At 50.0% G+C, this 14,125-nt stretch overlaps 1 protein-coding gene across 1 annotated transcript; it reads left to right on the top strand.

Moving 5' to 3' along the window:
- The first annotated feature begins 9,530 nt into the window (after positions 1-9,530).
- LOC130285269 (E3 ubiquitin/ISG15 ligase TRIM25-like) lies at positions 9,531-12,431 on the top strand. Its single transcript, XM_056536621.1, has 3 exons — positions 9,531-9,812; positions 10,265-11,212; positions 12,387-12,431. Exons 1-3 carry the CDS (start codon positions 9,531-9,533, stop codon positions 12,429-12,431), a joined length of 1,275 nt encoding a protein of 424 aa, XP_056392596.1.
- Positions 12,432-14,125: the final 1,694 nt, after the last annotated feature.

Genomic DNA, 14,125 nt, shown 5'->3' on the forward strand with positions numbered 1-14,125 from the left:
TGACTGTTACTTTAAGAATATTATCTGCAAGTAACAACCTGGCTCTTTAGGTGACATCACAATGCAGGTAAACAAGTGGCTCAGAAGCTGGTGTAGGAAGGAAGGGTTTGGGTTCATGGAGAACTGGGCTGACTTCGCTGTCGGTTACCGGCTCTACCGTAGGGACGGGCTGCACCTCAATGGGGAGGGTGCAGCTTTGCTTGGGGAGAAGATGGCTAGAAGGGTGGAGGAGTGTTTAAACTAGGGACTTGGGGGGAGGGAACCTACAGCAAAGAGGGGGAAGATAGTGTAGATAGAGAGGTGGGAATTATAAATGTACCTGGGGGTGGAGCGGAGGGAGGGGTTAGAATAGTTAATAGGAATAAGCTTCATAGGAAAATAAAACTTACACCCTTGAATCCCATTAACCCCAATAACATAAAGGATGGAAATGTAAAGTGTATGTTCACAAATGCCAGAAGCCTAGCAAATAAAATGGGGGAGCTTGAGGCCTTGATACTGGAGGAACATATTGATATAGTTGGGGTCACTGAGACATGGCTGGAAAAGGATAGAATGAACAGAAAAGGTGGTGGAGTCTGTCTGTATGTAAGAAGTGGTATGAAAGTCAGTGTGAACGATGCCATAGTGTGTGATGATTCTGAGGATGTGGAATCATTGTGGGTAGAATTACAAAAGGAGGGAAATACTGAAAAAATAGTATTTGGTGTAATCTACAGACCCCCTAATATCACTGAAGAGATAGAAGGTTGGCTGTATAAACAAATAGAGAGGGCCGCCCGGGCAGGTACAGTGGTAATAATGGGAGATTTTAACTATCCAGATATAGATTGGGGTCCGGGGTTGGCTAAAACTACAAAGGGGCGACAATTCCTAAATTTATTGCAGGATAATTTTATGGGCCAGTTTGTGGAGGACCCAACAAGAAGTGATGCCTTGTTGGATCTGATCATTTCCAACAACGCAGAGCTGGTTGGTAATGTAACTGTGCGGGAAAACCTTGGTAATAGCGACCACAATATAGTTACTTTTGACTTAAAATGTAGAAAACAAAGACAGACGGGGAAAGCAAAAACATATAACTTTAAAAAGGCAAATTTCCCTGGGCTGAGGGCTGCACTACAGGACATAGACTGGGGGGAGGTGTTCTCAAATACTGATACAGAAGGTAAATGGGACATCTTTAAATCAACTCTAAATAACTATACAACTCAAATATATACCAAAGGGGAACAAATATAAACGATTAAAACTAAATCCTACATGGCTGACACATGATGTTAAAAGAGCAATAAACAACAAAAAAATAGCCTTCAAAAAATTCAAATCTGATGGGTCAGCTATAGCATTTAAACAGTACAAGGAGCTTAATAAAATCTGTAAAAATGTAATAAAAACAGCAAAAATTCAAAATGAGAGACAGGTGGCCAAAGAAAGCAAAACTAATCCTAAATATTTTTTTAGACATATAAATGCAAAAAAACCAAGGACAGAGCATGTAGGACCCCTTAATAATGATAATGGGGAGGTTGTCACAGGCGATCAAGAGAAGGCGGAGCTACTGAATGGGTTCTTTAGTTCTGTATACACTATGGAAGAAGGAGCTGACATTGGCCAGGTCGGTGCTGGTAACACATCATGTAATGTACTGAACTGGCTTAATGTAGAGATGGTACAAGGTAAGTTAAGTGATATAAATGTAAGCAAATCCCCAGGACCGGATGGACTACACCCAAGAGTTCTTAGAGAGGTAAGTTCAGTAATATCTGTACCCCTGTTCATGATATTTAGAGATTCTCTGGTGTCTGGTATTGTGCCAAGGGACTGGCGCAAGGCGAATGTGGTGCCAATCTTCAAAAAGGGCTCTAGGTCTTCCCCAGGAAACTATAGACCGGTAAGTTTAACGTGCATTGTGGGTAAATTGTTTGAAGGACTTATAAGGGATTACATACAGGAATACATAGGGGATAATTGTATTATAAGTGATAGCCAGCATGGGTTTACTAAGGATAGAAGTTGTCAAACCAATCTAATTTGCTTTTATGAAGAGGTGAGTAGAAGCCTTGACAGAGGAATGGCTGTGGATATAGTGTTTCTGGATTTTGCTAAAGCATTTGATACTGTCCCTCATAGACGTCTGACAGGTAAGTGTCACGATTCCGGCTGGCAGGTAGTGGATCCTCTGTGTCAGCGAGGGATTGGCGGGGACCGTGCTAGTGGACCGGTTCTAAGAGGCTACTGGTTTTCACCAGAGCCCGCCGCAAAGCGGGATGGTCTTGCTGCGGCAGTAGCAACCAGGTCGTATCCACTAGCAACGGCTCTACCTCGCTGACTGCTGAGAAGGCGTGGGACAGAAGGACTAGGCAGAGGCAAGGTCAGACGTAGCAGAAGGTCGGGGGCAGGCGGCAAGGTTCGTAGTCAGGATGGGTAGCAGAAGTTCAGGTACACAGGCTTTGGACACACTAAACGCTTTCACTGGCACAAGGCAACAAGATCCGGCAAGGGAGTGCAAGGGAGGAGACTAGATAAAGCCAGGGAACAGGTGGGAACCAATTAAGCTAATTGGGCCAGGCACCAATCATTGGTGCACTGGCCCTTTAAGTCTCAGAGAGCTGGCGCGCGCGCGCCCTAGAGAGCGGAGCCGCGCGCGCCAGCACATGACAGCAGGGGACCGGGACGGGTAAGTGACCTGGGATGCGATTCGCGAGCGGGCGCATCCCGCTGTGCGAATCGCATCCCCAACGGCCATGACAGTGCGGCGCTCCCGGTCAGCGGGACCGACCGGAGCGCTGCAGGGAGAAAGACGCCGTGAGCGCTCCGGGGAGGAGCGGGGACCCGGAGCGCTAGGCGTAACAGTACCCCCCCCCCTTAGGTCTCCCCTTCTCTTTGTCCAGTAACTGCCTCCCCTGGGATGAGGACACCGGGAAAGAATGGAGGGTTTCCTCAACGGCAGGCAGTACAGCAGGAGTGGGAATGGGGAGGGAGGGCAGAGGGCGAGACCTGGCACGGGGCAGTGTGACACCAGGACGGGGGCCATGGGGTGGCACAGAGGCTTGCCTGACGGGACTGGGAGGGGGGGAGAGGCACTTCCTGTGGCAGGCAGAGTCCCAGTTCCTGATCTCCCCGGTGGTCCAATCAATGGTGGGGGAATGAAGCCGGAGCCAAGGCAGACCAAGGAGAACCTCAGAGGTACAGTTGGGGAGAATGAAAAATTCAATCCTCTCAAGGTGGGGTCCAATAGACATGAGGAGGGGCTCAGTGCGGTAACGCACGGTGCAGTCCAATCTGGCTCCGTTGACCGCGGAAATGTAGAGCGGCTTGACGAGACGGGTCACCGGGATGCTGAATTTATTAACAAATGACTCCAAAATAAAATTTCCTGAGGCACCGGAGTCCAAGCAGGCCACGGCTGAGAGGGAGGAGCTGGCTGAAGAAGAAATCCGCACGGGTACCGTGAGACGTGGAGGAGCAGACTTGGAACCAAGAGACGCCACACCCACGTGAGCTGGGTGCGTGCGTGCGTTTCCCAGGCGTGGAGGGCGGATAGGGCAATCCACCAAGAAATGCTCGGTACTGGCACAGTAAAGACAGAGATTTTCTTCCCTGCGGCGATTCCTCTCTTCCTGGGTCAGGCGAGACTTATCCACTTGCATGGCCTCCTCGGCGGGAGGCCCAGGCGTAGATTGCAACGGATACTGTGGGAGAGGTGCCCAGAGATCTAAGTCTTTTTCCTGGCGGAGCTCTTGGTGTCGCTCAGAAAAACGCATGTCAATGCGGGTAGCTAGATGGATGAGTTCTTGCAGATTGGCAGGAATCTCTCGTGCGGCCAGCACATCCTTGATGCGACTGGATAGGCCTTTTTTAAAGGTCGCGCAGAGAGCCTCGTTATTCCAGGATAGTTCTGAAGCAAGAGTACGGAATTGTACGGCATACTCGCCAACGGAAGAATTACCCTGGACCAGGTTCAACAGGGCAGTCTCGGCAGAAGAAGCTCGGGCTGGTTCCTCGAAGACACTCCGGAGTTCAGTGAAGAAGGCCTGGACTGTGGCTGTGGCAGGATCATTGCGGTCCCAGAGCGGTGTGGCCCAAGACAAGGCCTTTCCTGAGAGAAGGCTTACTACGAACGCCACCTTAGACCGTTCTGAAGGAAACAAGTCCGACATCATCTCCATATGCAGGGAACACTGAGACAAAAATCCACGGCAGAGTCTGGAGTCCCCATCAAATTTGTCCGGCAGGGACAAGCGGAGGCTAGGAGCGGCCACTCGCTGCGGAGGAGGTGCAGGAGCTGGCGGAGGAGATGGTTGCTGCTGTAGCAGAGGCAGAAGTTGCTGTAACGTGGCGGTCAACTGCGACAGCTGCTGTCCTTGTTGGGCAATCTGCTGCGATTGCTGAGCGACCACCGTGGTAAGGTCAGCGGGATCCATGGCCGGATCTACTGTCACGATTCCGGCTGGCAGGTAGTGGATCCTCTGTGTCAGCGAGGGATTGGCGGGGACCGTGCTAGTGGACCGGTTCTAAGAGGCTACTGGTTTTCACCAGAGCCCGCCGCAAAGCGGGATGGTCTTGCTGCGGCAGTAGCAACCAGGTCGTATCCACTAGCAACGGCTCTACCTCGCTGACTGCTGAGAAGGCGTGGGACAGAAGGACTAGGCAGAGGCAAGGTCAGACGTAGCAGAAGGTCGGGGGCAGGCGGCAAGGTTCGTAGTCAGGATGGGTAGCAGAAGTTCTGGTACACAGGCTTTGGACACACTAAACGCTTTCACTGGCACAAGGCAACAAGATCCGGCAAGGGAGTGCAAGGGAGGAGACTAGATAAAGCCAGGGAACAGGTGGGAACCAATTAAGCTAATTGGGCCAGGCACCAATCATTGGTGCACTGGCCCTTTAAGTCTCAGAGAGCTGGCGCGCGCGCGCCCTAGAGAGCGGAGCCGCGCGCGCCAGCACATGACAGCAGGGGACCGGGACGGGTAAGTGACCTGGGATGCGATTCGCGAGCGGGCGCGTCCCGCTGTGCGAATCGCATCCCCAACGGCCATGACAGTGCGGCGCTCCCGGTCAGCGGGACCGACCGGAGCACTGCAGGGAGAAAGACGCCGTGAGCGCTCCGGGGAGGAGCGGGGACCCGGAGCGCTAGGCGTAACAGTAAGTTAAGGTCTTTGGGTTTGGAAATTTTAGTTTGTAACTGGATTGAACACTGGCTCATGGATCGTACCCAGAGAGTGGTGGTCAATGATTCGTACTCTGATTGGTCCCCGGTTATTAGTGGTGTACCCCAAGGTTCTGTACTGGGCCCGCTGTTGTTTAATTTATTTATTAATGATATAGAGGATGGTATTAACAGCTCTGTTTCTATCTTTGCAGATGACACCAAGCTTTGTAGCACAGTACAGTCTATAGAGGATGTGCATAAGTTACAAGATGACTTGGATAGACTAAGTGTCTGGGCATCCACTTGGCAAATGAGGTTCAATGTGGATAAATGTAAAGTTATGCATCTGGGTACTAATAACCTGCATGCATCGTATGTCTTAGGGGGGATTAAACTGGCAGAGTCACTGGTAGAGAAGGATCTGGATGTACTTGTAGATCACAGACTACAGAATAGCATGCAATGTCAGGCTGCTGCTTCCAAAGCCGGCAGGATATTGTCATGTATCAAAAGAGGCATGGACTCAAGGGACAGGGACATAATACTCCCCCTTTATAAAGCATTGGTACGGCCTTACCTGGAATATGCTGTTCAGTTTTGGGCACCTGTCCATAAAAGGGACACTGCGGAGTTGGAAAGGGTGCAGAGACGCGCGACTAAACTAATATGGGGAATGGAACATCTTAGCTATGAGGAGCGATTAAAGGAGTTACAATTGTTTAGTCTTGAGAAGAGACGTTTAAGGGGGGATATGATAAACGTATATAAGTATATTGTTACGCCTAGCGCTCCGGGTCCCCGCTCCTCCCCGGAGCGCTCACGGCGTCTCTCTCCCCGCAGCGCCCCGGTCGGTCCCGCTGACCGGGAGCGCTGCACTGTCATGGCCGTCGGGGATGCGATTCGCACAGCGGGACGCGCCCGCTCGCGAATCGCATCCCAGGTCACTTACCCGTCCCGGTCCCCTGCTGTCATGTGCTGGCGCGCGCGGCTCCGCTCTCTAGGGCGTGCGCGCGCCAGCTCTCTGAGACTTAAAGGGCCAGTGCACCAATGATTGGTGCCTGGCCCAATTAGCTTAATTGGCTCCCACCTGCTCCCAGACTATATCTGATCACTGCCCCTGCACTCCCCTGCCGGATCTTGTTGCCTTGTGCCAGTGAAAGCGTTTAGTGTGTCCAAAGCCTGTATTACCTGAACTTCTGCTATCCATCCTGACTACGAACCTTGCCGCCTGCCCCCGACCTTCTGCTACGTCTGACCTTGCCTCTGCCTAGTCCTTCTGTCCCACGCCTTCTCAGCAGTCAGCGAGGTTGAGCCGTTGCTAGTGGATACGACCTGGTTGCTACAGCCGCAGCAAGACCATCCCGCTTTGCGGCGGGCTCTGGTGAAAACCAGTAGCCTCTTAGAACCGGTCCACTAGCACGGTCCACGCCTATCCCTCGCTGACACAGCGGATCCACAACCCGTAAGCCGAATCGTGACAGTAGATCCGGCCATGGATCCCGCTGAGGTGCCGCTGCCAAGTCTCGCTGACCTTCCCACGGTGGTCGCTCAGCAATCGCAGCAGATTGCCCAACAAGGACAGCAGCTGTCGCAGTTGACCGCCATGTTACAGCAACTTCTGCCTCTGCTACAGCAGCAACCATCTCCTCCGCCAGCTCCTGCACCTCCTCCGCAGCGAGTGGCCGCTCCTAGCCTCCGCTTGTCCCTGCCGGACAAATTTGATGGGGACTCTAAACTCTGCCGTGGATTTTTGTCTCAGTGTTCCCTGCATATGGAGATGTTGTCGGACTTGTTTCCTACAGAACGGTCTAAGGTGGCGTTCGTAGTAAGCCTTCTTTCAGGAAAGGCCTTGTCTTGGGCCACACCGCTCTGGGACCGCAATGATCCTGCCACAGCCACAGTCCAGTCCTTCTTCGCTGAAGTCCGGAGTGTCTTCGAGGAGCCAGCCCGAGCTTCTTCTGCCGAGACTGCCCTGTTGAACCTGGTCCAGGGTAATTCTTCAGTGGGCGAGTACGCCATCCAATTTCGTACTCTTGCTTCCGAGTTATCATGGAATAACGAGGCTCTCTGCGCGACCTTTAAAAAAGGCCTATCCAGTCGCATCAAGGATGTGCTGGCCGCACGAGAGATTCCTGCCAACCTGCAAGAACTCATCCATTTGGCTACCCGCATTGACATGCGTTTTTCTGAGCGACACCAAGAGCTCCGCCAGGAAAAAGACTTAGATCTCTGGGCACCTCTCCCACAGTATCCGTTGCAATCTACGCCTGGGCCTCCCGCCGAGGAGGCCATGCAAGTGGATCGGTCTCGCCTGACCCAGGAAGAGAGGAATCGCCGTAGGGAAGAAAATCTCTGTCTTTACTGTGCCAGTACCGAGCATTTCTTGGTGGATTGCCCTATCCGTCCTCCACGTCTGGGAAACGCACGCACGCACCCAGCTCACGTGGGTGTGGCGTCTCTTGGTTCTAAGTCTGCTTCTCCACGTCTCACGGTGCCCGTGCGGATTTCTCCTTCAGCCAACTCCTCCCTCTCAGCCTTGGCCTGCTTGGACTCTGGTGCCTCTGGGAATTTTATTTTGGAGTCGTTTGTGAATAAATTCAGCATCCCGGTGACCCGTCTAGTCAAGCCGCTCTACATTTCCGCGGTCAATGGAGTCAGACTGAATTGCACCGTGCGTTACCGCACAGAACCCCTCCTGATGTGTATTGGACCCCACCACGAAAGGATTGAGTTATTCGTCCTTCCCAACTGTACCTCTGAGGTCCTCCTCGGTCTGCCATGGCTCCGGCTTCATTCTCCCACCCTTGATTGGACCACCGGGGAGATCAAGAACTGGGACTCTGCCTGCCATAGGAAGTGCCTCTCCCCCCCTCCCAGTCCCGTCAGGCAAGCCTCAGTGCCTCCTCATGGCCCCCGTCCTGGTGTCACACTGCCCCGTGCCAGGCTTCGCCCTCTGCCCTCCCTCCCCATTCCCACTCCTGCTGTGCTGCCTGCCGTTGAGGAAACCCTCCATTCTTTCCCGGTGCCCTCATCCCAGGGGAGGCAGTTACCGGACAAAGAAAAGGGGAGACCTAAGGGGGGGGGGGTACTGTTACGCCTAGCGCTCCGGGTCCCCGCTCCTCCCCGGAGCGCTCACGGCGTCTCTCTCCCCGCAGCGCCCCGGTCGGTCCCGCTGACTGGGAGCGCTGCACTGTCATGGCCGTCGGGGATGCGATTCGCACAGCGGGACGCGCCCGCTCGCGAATCGCATCCCAGGTCACTTACCCGTCCCGGTCCCCTGCTGTCATGTGCTGGCGCGCGCGGCTCCGCTCTCTAGGGCGTGCGCGCGCCAGCTCTCTGAGACTTAAAGGGCCAGTGCACCAATGATTGGTGCCTGGCCCAATTAGCTTAATTGGCTCCCACCTGCTCCCAGACTATATCTGATCACTGCCCCTGCACTCCCCTGCCGGATCTTGTTGCCTTGTGCCAGTGAAAGCGTTTAGTGTGTCCAAAGCCTGTATTACCTGAACTTCTGCTATCCATCCTGACTACGAACCTTGCCGCCTGCCCCCGACCTTCTGCTACGTCTGACCTTGCCTCTGCCTAGTCCTTCTGTCCCACGCCTTCTCAGCAGTCAGCGAGGTTGAGCCGTTGCTAGTGGATACGACCTGGTTGCTACAGCCGCAGCAAGACCATCCCGCTTTGCGGCGGGCTCTGGTGAAAACCAGTAGCCTCTTAGAACCGGTCCACTAGCACGGTCCACGCCTATCCCTCGCTGACACAGCGGATCCACAACCCGTAAGCCGAATCGTGACATATATTAATGGCCCATACAAAAAATATGGAGAAAAACTGTTCCAGGTTAAACCCCCCCAAAGGACGAGGGGGCACTCCCTCCGTCTGGAGAAGAAAAAGTTTAGTCTCAAGGGGCGACACGCCTTCTTTACCATGAGAACTGTGAACTTATGGAACAGTCTACCTCAGGAACTGGTCACAGCAGGAACAATTAACAGCTTTAAAACAGGATTAGATACATTCCTGGAACAAAATAAGATTAATGCTTATGAAGAAATATAAAATCTCATCCCTTCCCCAATATCGCGCCACACCCCTACCCCTTAATTCCCTGGTTGAACTTGATGGACATATGTCTTTTTTCGACCGTACTAACTATGTAACTATGTAGGCCCTAAATATACAGATAGAATAGAAAGAAAGATAGAATATAAGACAAGATAGAATGATAGAATATATGACTATGAAAAGTGTCCATGAACAGGTTAATAGTGACTGTTGTTGAGCTGAACGGCCCTCCCCTGTGGTGACGAGTATAAATCCTGCCCTCTGTTTCCTTATTGGGAGCGAATTGTAGTTTCGTTTCTCACTTCTTGTGTCAGCCATGGCTTCTGCTGCTCTGAGAGACGAAGTGGACTGTTCCATCTGTCTGGACACTTATACAGATCCTGTAATGCTGAGATGTGGACACAACTTCTGCCAGGTCTGTATTGATCAGTTCCTGGATACACAGGAGGGGTCTGGAGTTTATTCCTGTCCTGAATGCAGAGAAGAGTTTCAGGATCGGTCTGCACTGATGAGGAACATCGCTCTGAGGAACATAATAGAGAACTTCCTGCTTACTGAACAAAGAAGGACAGAAACCGGGATCTTCTGCACTTACTGTGTGCACTCCACTGTACCTGCTTACGGAACAAAAAAGGACAGAAACCGGGATCTTCTGCACTTACTGGCCCTCATTTACTATTCTAAACCCGACTTCTTTTGTCGGGTTTTTTTTGGGGCATCTTTGTCTGCGACATGTCGCAGACATCGTGCGCCAGTCTGCGACACAATGCGACATTTTTTCCCGACGGACCCGATGTGGATTCTCCCAAACCCGAAAAAGGGGCATAACCCGACATTTCTGATCTTTCCCACGTATTTATAAAGGTTTCCAACCCGAATTTGTTGAATTGTTGTGTATTTTTTCCCGACAACTCAGAGGAGTTGGAAACCAAAACCAACAAAACCCACGTGCGACAAACAGGATGCGACATAATAATAAATACCAGGGGAAAAAAGCAATCGGGTAAGAAAGCAAGATAGACTTACAACCCGATTTTCTAAGTAAATGAGGGCCACTGTGTGCACTCCACTGTACCTGCTGTGAAATCCTGTCTGCACTGTGAGGCTTCTCTGTGTGACGATCACCTGAGAACTCACAACAAGTCACCAGAACACGTCTTATCTGAGCCCAGAAATTCTCTGGAGAACAAGAAATGTTCTGTCCATAAGAAGGTCCTGGAATATTACTGCACTGAGGACGCTGCTTGTAACTGTGTGTCCTGTCTGATCGGTGAACACAATGGACATAAGATGGAGTCACTAGATCAGGCTTCTAAAAACAAGAAGGAGAAACTGAGGAATATTCTCCAGAAAATGACCATAAAGAGAAAGGAGACTGAGGAGAGAGTCCAGAGTCTGGAGGAGCGCAGGAGAAAAGCTCAAGAAAAAGCAGCTGTAGAAGTGGAGAGAGTCACTGCCCTGGTTACAGACATGAGGAGACGGCTGGATGACCTGGAGAAGAAGGTCCTGAGTGAGATCTTCAGGCAGGAAAAGGAAGAGTCGCTATCACTGTCTGCTCTGATCCATCAGCTGGAAATAAAGAAGAACGAGCTGTCCAGGAAGATGAGACACATTGAGGAGCTGTGTAACATGGCGGATCCAATGACTGTCTTACAGGAACCAGACACAGGTGACTTGTGTGATCCTGAGGAGGACGGAGGTGATGAGGACACAGGGGGACATGATAAGACACATGATGGGGATGATCTGGATGTGACTGTGATCTCAGACACATTCCACACATTATGTGACATAATATCAGGTATAAGGATCTATGGGGAGGGTCCTGCAGACATAATACTGGATATAAACACAGCTCAAAATAATCTCCTTATATCAGACGACCTGAAAACTGCAACCGGGACAGAAGAGAAGCAGAATCGTCCAGAAAGGGTGAAGAGATTCCAGTGTCCTCAGGTGATGAGCAGAAGGACATTCTCCTCAGGACTAGTGTTGCTCGTGAATATTCGCAATACAAATTTTATTTACGAATATCGCATATTCGCGAATTCATGAATATTCGCGAATATAGCACTATATATTCGTAATTACGAATATTCGTTTTTTTTTTTTTTTTTTACAGTACACATCACAGTGATCACCCCTCTCTGCTTCCAGCTTGTGGGGTGTAAAGAAGGCTCTAATACTACTGTGTGAGACCGGCGTGCGAATTTTCGCATATGCGAAAATGTGCATTTGCGAATTTTCGCTTATGTTAATTTTTGTATATGCTAATTTTCGCATATGCTAATTTTCGTATATGCGAATTTTCGCATATACGAAAATAAAACGCAAATATTATGAATATGCGAATATATGACGAATATTCGTCCATATATTCGCGAAATATCGCGAATTCGAATATGGCCTATAGCACTATATATTCGTAATTACGAATATTCATTATTTTTTTTTTTTCACAGTACACATCACAGTGATCACCCCTCTCTGCTTCCAGCTTGTGTGGTGTAAAGAAGGCTCTAATGCTACTGTGTGAGACTGGCGTGCGAATTTTCACATATGAGAAAATTTGCATATGCTAATTTTCACATATGCAAATTTTCGCTTATGCTAATTTCTATATATGCTCATTTTCGCATATGCACATTTTCGCATATGCGAAAATAAAACGCGAATATTACGAATATGCGAATTTAGCGAATATATGACGAATATTCATCCATATATTCGCAAAATATCGCGAATTCGAATATGGCCTATGCCGCTCAACACTATTGACTACAGGGAACTTAACAAAATCACGGTCAAGAACCGTTACCCTCTACCTCTTATCTCAGAACTTTTTGACCTTCTACGTGGTGCCAAGGTCTTCTCCTATCCGCAAGGGACTCGTGACGGACATTTTGAGTATCTTGTAATGCCTTTTGGTCTCTGCAATGCTCCAGCCGTTTTTCAAGAGTTCGTCAATGATATCTTCCGTGATCTTCTCTACACCTGTGTTGTCGTATACCTAGATGACATCCTGATCTTCTCTTCCAACCTAGAGGAGCATCGTACTCATGTTTGTCTGGTTCTTCAGCGACTTCGGAAGAATCATCTCTACGCTAAACTGGAGAAATGCCTGTTCGAGAAATCTAGTCTTCCATTTCTTGGCTACATTGTTTCTCATCAGGGGCTGCAGATGGATACAGATAAGTTGTCTGCAGTATTGGATTGACCTTGTCCGTCGGGCCTACATGCTATTCAACGCTTTCTGGGATTCGCTAACTATTATCATCAGTTTATCCCACATTTTTCATCCTTGGTTGCTCCTATTGTGGCTCTCACTAAAAAGGCATCTAATCCTAAATCTTGGCCTCAAAAGGCTGAAGAGGCCTTCTCCCATTTAAAGTCTGCGTTTGCCTCTACTCCCGTGCTTACAAGACCTGATCCGGAGAGGCCCTTTGCTTTGGAGGTTGATGCCTCATCTATATCTATTTCTCACTCAGAAAAATGCCACGGGCATGAGTGTAACTTGTGGGTTCTTCTCAAAAACATTCTCTTCTGCTGAGAGGAATTACTCCATTGGAGATCGTGAACTCCTCGCTATCAAGCTAGCTTTGGAGGAATGGCAACATTTATTGGAAGGTTCTTCCGGTCAGCATCTACTCCTATCATAAGAATCTTCTATACCTTCAGTCTGCTCAGCGTTTGAACCCCTGCCAGGCAAGATGGTCACTGTTATTTTCTAGGTTCAACTTCTTCATTCACTTCTGTCCAGCAGACAAGAACATCAGGGCTGACGTCATTGGTTTGGACTCCACGCCTAGGCATATTATTCCTCCTGATCGTTTGATTCCTGCCGCTCCTGCCGAGATTCAGCAAGTTCCTCTGGGAAAATCCTTTGTGCCCTCCAGATTGAGAAGCAAGGTAGTGAAATGGGGTCATTCTTCCTTGACAGCAGGACATCCTGGAATAGGCAAGACTCTACTTCTTATTTCCCAGTACTACTGGTGGCCCCATCTTGAACGTGATGTTTCTGATTTTGTTTGGTGCTGTGTAACATGTCCCCGTGACAAAACTCCTCGACAAAGACCTGCAGGATTCTTACAGCCTTTACCCATTTCAGAGACTCCCTGGTCCCATATCGCCATGGATTTCATCACCGATTTGCCACCTTCTCATAATAACACTGTCATCTGGGTCGTTGTAGATCGGTTTTCCAAGATGGCTCATTTCATTCCTCTACCAGGTCTTCCTTCTGCCCCGCAGCTGGCAAAGTACTTCTTGTTGCATGCCTTACATTTACATGGTCTTCCTCAGCATATCGTTTTGGATAGAGCTGTGCAGTTTGTCTCTAAGTTCTGGCGAGCCCTTTGTAACCGTCTGGACATCAATCTGGACTTCTCCTCGGCCTACCACCCTCAGTCTAATGGTCAGGTGGAGAGGGTTAATCAAATCTTCGAGACTTATCTTCGGCATTTTGTTTCAGCTCGCCAAGATGATTGGGTTGACCTTCTCCCCTGGGCTGAATTCTCATATAATCCTAAGGATTCCGAGTCCACGAGGTAATCTCCCTTTTTTGTTGTCTACGGACTCCATCTCCGTTCTCCTCTCCCAGTCTCCTCCGGTGTGCCTGCTGTTGATGAGCTGGTCCGTGACTTCTCCACCATCGACAGTCGTTGTCCCAGGCTTCTTCACGCATCAAGGAGCAAGCGGATAAAGGTAGAAGACCTCCTTCATCCTTCTCTCCTAGTGACATGGTGTGGCTTACATCCAAGCACATCCGCTTCAAGATCCCCTGTTACAAGTTTGGTCCCCACTACCTTAGTCCCTTCCAGATTCAACAAAAGATCAAACCTGTCTCCTACAAACTCTGTCTACCTGCTACGTTACGTATTCCCAATTCCTTCCATGTCTCTCTCCTCAAGC

This window comes from Hyla sarda, chromosome 8 (assembly GCF_029499605.1).
Source record: "Hyla sarda isolate aHylSar1 chromosome 8, aHylSar1.hap1, whole genome shotgun sequence".
In the NCBI taxonomy this organism is placed as follows: domain Eukaryota; kingdom Metazoa; phylum Chordata; class Amphibia; order Anura; family Hylidae; genus Hyla; species Hyla sarda.

What these genes read in the sequence shown, in the direction of transcription:
- LOC130285269 (XM_056536621.1), top strand. Translation starts at nt 9,531, where the DNA reads ATGGCTTCTGCTGCTCTGAGAGACGAAGTGGACTGTTCCATCTGTCTG. An exon ending in GGATCTTCTGCACTTACTGT is followed by an intron (nt 9,813 to 10,264) that starts GTGCACTCCACT and finishes TAAGTAAATGAG; the next exon opens with GGCCACTGTGTGCACTCCAC. An exon ending in CCTCAGGACTAGTGTTGCTC is followed by an intron (nt 11,213 to 12,386) that starts GTGAATATTCGC and finishes GTTTCTCATCAG; the next exon opens with GGGCTGCAGATGGATACAGA.